Source organism: Varroa jacobsoni, unplaced genomic scaffold, assembly GCF_002532875.2.
Source record: "Varroa jacobsoni isolate VJ856 unplaced genomic scaffold, vjacob_1.0 scaffold_238, whole genome shotgun sequence".
In the NCBI taxonomy this organism is placed as follows: domain Eukaryota; kingdom Metazoa; phylum Arthropoda; class Arachnida; order Mesostigmata; family Varroidae; genus Varroa; species Varroa jacobsoni.
This window is the reverse complement of record NW_019213140.1, coordinates 46,549-51,102: the sequence shown is the minus strand read 5'-3', so window position 1 is coordinate 51,102 and position 4,554 is coordinate 46,549. Positions and strand designations below refer to the sequence as shown.

The 4,554-nt window shown below is 43.1% G+C and overlaps 1 protein-coding gene across 4 annotated transcripts; it reads right to left on the bottom strand.

The window, feature by feature from the left end:
- Positions 1-230: 230 nt before the first annotated feature.
- Positions 231-4,290, bottom strand: LOC111273939 (uncharacterized). Of its 4 annotated transcripts, none has more exons than XM_022855968.2 (3): positions 3,961-4,290; positions 1,110-1,329; positions 231-913 (listed from the first exon to the last, which is right to left on the bottom strand). In XM_022855968.2, exons 2-3 carry the CDS (start codon positions 1,241-1,243, stop codon positions 400-402), a joined length of 648 nt encoding a protein of 215 aa, XP_022711703.1. In that variant the 5' UTR covers positions 1,244-1,329; positions 3,961-4,290; the 3' UTR covers positions 231-399. The 4 variants fall into 4 exon arrangements, with proteins under 4 accessions (XP_022711703.1, XP_022711704.1, XP_022711702.1 ...); XM_022855969.2 differs by lacking the exon at positions 3,961-4,290 and adding an exon at positions 1,551-1,933; XM_022855967.2 differs by lacking the exon at positions 3,961-4,290 and adding an exon at positions 1,551-1,933 and having other exon boundaries at positions 1,110-1,248.
- Positions 4,291-4,554: the final 264 nt, after the last annotated feature.

Genomic DNA, 4,554 nt, shown 5'->3' with positions numbered 1-4,554 from the left:
GTTAACGCATGCAGGACCAGGTCCTTACCTAGGCCAATCTCTGCCAAACTAATTCAATACACTCTCTATCATATAAGCGACCAACTACCGTCGTAAGTCGACGTTCGCGGTCTTCATATGTTGAGGACGCTTGCTGAATCAAATGGGGCAAATCCTCCTGAAGCCGGCAAAATTTCAGCTGAAGTGTGATAATGATGAGTACAATGAAAAGTTCCGATATTGTCATGTCAAGAACGACGACAGTTTATATTTTAAGACGAGCTCGAATAGCTTTCTCTAAGCATGACGCACGCGTAGCAGAATAAAATAGTATATGTAGAAAGAAGTGAATATGCATAAACAAAAAATCAAATCTAGTAAATCTACATTAATAATATACAGCCAAAGACGGCCGATCCGCTAAACATGTAATACAACGGTTCCTTCAGTGGGATCATACGGACTCAACCAGTACTTGATAATTGCGTCATTGATTATTTTCGATCGTTGGGATAGTCTCGTTGAGGGGGTGCCGGTTGGACTTTGCTGCGGTGTGTATCCTGTTTTAGCATTACGACGTTGCAATTCTTCGTACATCTCGCAGGCTTTAATCTCCCAACGAAGACGTTGTATCCTCCTTCGTTGGCTGACAAGAGACATGTCACTCATTATGCTGCTTCGGCGACCGTAGAGCGATCTTCGCGACGCACCAAAAAGGCTGCTTTGGTAAAACTGGTGCTCCGGCAACTCTCGATTCAGATAGTAATTGTTAATCATTGCATCATTTAAATGTGGCACAAACATGGCGTCAGCTTTTCTGTCATCATAACGCATTCGAACACGCGGTCTCGGTAGCGTACATTGAAATTTACTTTTTCGGTGCGTAACGAACAACCATCGGCGTCTTGGAAGAGTGTACCAATGAAATCTGCTACTGCAAGGTTAAGGCATAAGGATCTTTTTCAATTTGCCATCAGAATACTTAATTGTCATTGGAATTTACAAACTATTTATTCCCCACTGAAAACTAAAATGTCCTTTCGTAGAAAAGGGCTGTCTAGATCATTAGTGATCGTCAATTCAGTTACTATCTGACCTACATTAGGCTAGCAATGGAAAAAAACGCGTACCCGTGTTTGCATTTCATTTTCTTCATGTGCGGTTGAAGATGGCGGGTGTTGTTGAGATACACTCGCGGTGGGGTATCACGAACGAACTCCGGTTGTCGTCCGCCGCGAAGGTCCGGTGCGGAGCGAGTCATCATCGCGGCTAATTAGATACCAGACAGGTGAGGGCGGTAAGTGCAAAAGCTTACCATACCGGCTCTAGCGAGTTCAACTGATGCCAGATCTGCTAAACAGAGGTGATTCATATATATCAGAATTTTACGTCTGACCTTGGTGCAGGCCCATTCTCAGCAAATAAAAACAACTCGCTTTTTGCGACAACTGTATACTAAAGAAATACTCATTGTTAAACAGTGGCAACGAAGAAAAAGTGGACGCTAAAGTTGTCGACGAGCTCAATGGAGGAAAATATTAAACTATACATATTTATATAAATACACATACGGCAGATACATTTTCGGTAACTACTTTGCACCTCGATGTCAGGTTGTGTTGCTTTGAATACTACGATGGTGACCACCGACAGTGTAGCCGTTCCGATTATAGGAATATAGAGAAGACGCCAGGTAGTCGAATAGGACGTGACGACCGTCAGTAGCATGCACGCCACGGTAACAGCCAACGCCGTAGCGAACAATGCGACCAGGTAAACCAGCCGGAAGGTCCATCTGAGTTGAACATTATAATCGTTTTACGCACTCACGCATTACTCACGAATCTATCACACTTCGTTATATTCATCGTGGTTTACCCAAATGTAAAGCCTGCTAACGAGGGCGTAAGAACACAGTTACACTGCACTTCAAAACACCTATGTAGTCACCAATGGCTGAGTAAATTCTAAGTTACGTTATCTAATGGAGCAAAGCTTAGCTTTATATTTCACTTAAAGCCTTGCGCACCGTCACTGGACTTCAACAAGGTCTGTCAAACAATCTGAATAGAAATCGAGACGATCAACATGTCATGTATCACTTAATGGAGCAAATCAATAATACATCAAGCAAACATTTACCTGAAAAGTTTGCGACAATTTCAGTTTATCTCAAATCGGCCTCGCCCTGCATTGCCATGACGGCGCTTACTAGGCTAAGGATGCTACATAACAATCACTTCGACCATGGCTACGTACGAGACGCACATTTACATGTGCTAACAACATAGCATAATGTTGTCCTAGGTACCTTAGGGAATAGCACAATGGGGCAAGCTTAACTTTACGATGACCCCTTTGGTCCGAGCTAACGGATACGATTTTCCCTGCCTCGCGCGAAGAGCTGAAAATGTTCTCATTACCAAAGTGACTTGTTTTAGAGATCGCGTAAGTTATTTGTGGACTACCGGCCCCGGGAGAAACGGCCTCTACAGGCGCAGAGGTCTCTACGCTGAAGATATTCGCAGATCCCTTGCGTTTCAGCAGGACCGCTGAGCTACACACACGCTTCGGTTCTCTTGACCTTCGACGCAAGTTATTCATTTCGAGTGGCTAGTACTAACGACCTCAAGATATCGCACGGGCTTCATTGTCTCATCTCGGCTACCGAGTCATCATCGGTCGACTGCTACTTTTCGCATCGTAAACATAATAATGCGTAGTCTCGATAGCAGCCAACGGCTGATGGGTATATCGACACAGCACTTGCATTTACGCCATTGTCTGCAGTAGCTTGAGCATATTATACAATTTACAATGACGAACCCCAGTGTAAATCACCTACAAGACTTTATGCGTTGCAGACAACGCGCAGAGAGCTACAGATGTATATATCTGTAACTCAGCCAGCAGTTTTTCAACCAGATAGTACGAAATGTATCACATAGGTCTTTGTCTGACCTGTTTACTCTGTCTGTACAGACCCTTGGCATGCTATCGATGTCCCTAACTAGGAACACAATTTACAAAGGACAATGAAGAGCGCTTTCAAAATTCAGCCTCCATATATTCGACAGTTACCACCAACTCTCCGTTCTGAACGTGTGCTTGATATCAATGGGCACTTAGGCAATTAATGAGCACGCTTCATTTTCCGGAATGGGCAGATCCAGAATTCCAATAGATTTCCGAGCATTGATTGTGCTATACTACGATGAGCGCGTTCAGCCTCCCTTCTGATAGGACATTTTACTGAAACGCTATGATTTATACGTACGCTCTCTATTGTCTGGTATGAATAATTTTGCAAATTTTACTTCTTTTAGTACCTTTCGTCGAAAATGCATCGTACTTGACAGAGATGATAGGTCTGTCATCGATACTGTTCTCACGATCCTGCTTTGCATGCATAACCTAAATCATCTAACATCTCAAATACACTGATCGATCGACACAACAACAATCCAACGTTTGCTATCGATCTCTAAGTTAGGATAGTTAACTTGGAAGATGTCATTGCTAAGCTAAGGTCGCCGTTAGCAAAGTAGAGTTAGTTGTGAGTATAGAAGACATCGATACCTTTCCGTGAGTCATTCTCCAAAAAAATTGCCACTGAGTAAAAGCGTTCGTTCGAGGTTCTCATCAGTGTCGAACGGCTCCCTTTGGTTGCCAAACCTTGATTAGTGAGTGAGTTCTTCGATCAGTCAGTGACGGGAAATAGTCATTGTTTAAGCCCGTAGCCGCAGAACGATATTCCATACTTACGAACGAGTCATTTCATTCTTCAAGAAGTTTGTAATCTTGCAGACCATCACTAGCCTGCCTTGCTTTCTAGGCGTATTGGTAAATATGGAATCCATCCCAGACTCTGTTGATGTATTAGTAATCCTAGTTATTGCATCGACGATGCGCACCTAACACATCTAATGCTTCATCCTTTGGTCAGTTCACTTGCTTACCACTTGTTGACGGGGTTTATACCTGAACTTGTTCGTCCCCTCATTCGGCCGCTCTTCCTTTTCAGCCCTGTTCAATTTGCCCACTGTACGATAATGAGGGTTCGATTCGACGGGTGTACACATTCCTTTGGCCGCTCCTATGCCGCGCGTAGACTTCGCGAGGGATCCGATTCGTAGTGGTGGCTCAAAATAGCTTACGATAGAGAATACGCGCCGGATATGAAATAGATTCGCACAAAATATTTCAACATGTATATTATATTCTACTGTCGCTGTGGGTATTCTGCGAGTTTTGCGCATGTGAAAATAGCGGAGCTTGTGATTACTCCAACATATTATTCGATATAATTCGAAACGTCAGAACAAGACCCGGATTGTATGGTAGGAAAAGCTCGGAAGAAGATAAGGTAAGCAATATTAGGCCGGTGCTAGTTTTACTCGGGGTGGAGATATTTTAAAAAATTATGTATTTTCATTAGAGCAAATAGTTTTATGAGGCACTTGAACTCCGTTACCATTAATGAAAGTGAAGAAGACCCGTATCAACGGCTGAAAAATCGTCATGTCTGAGTATGACTGATTGTATATGTGAGCACTGTTATTTGATTTCCTTATT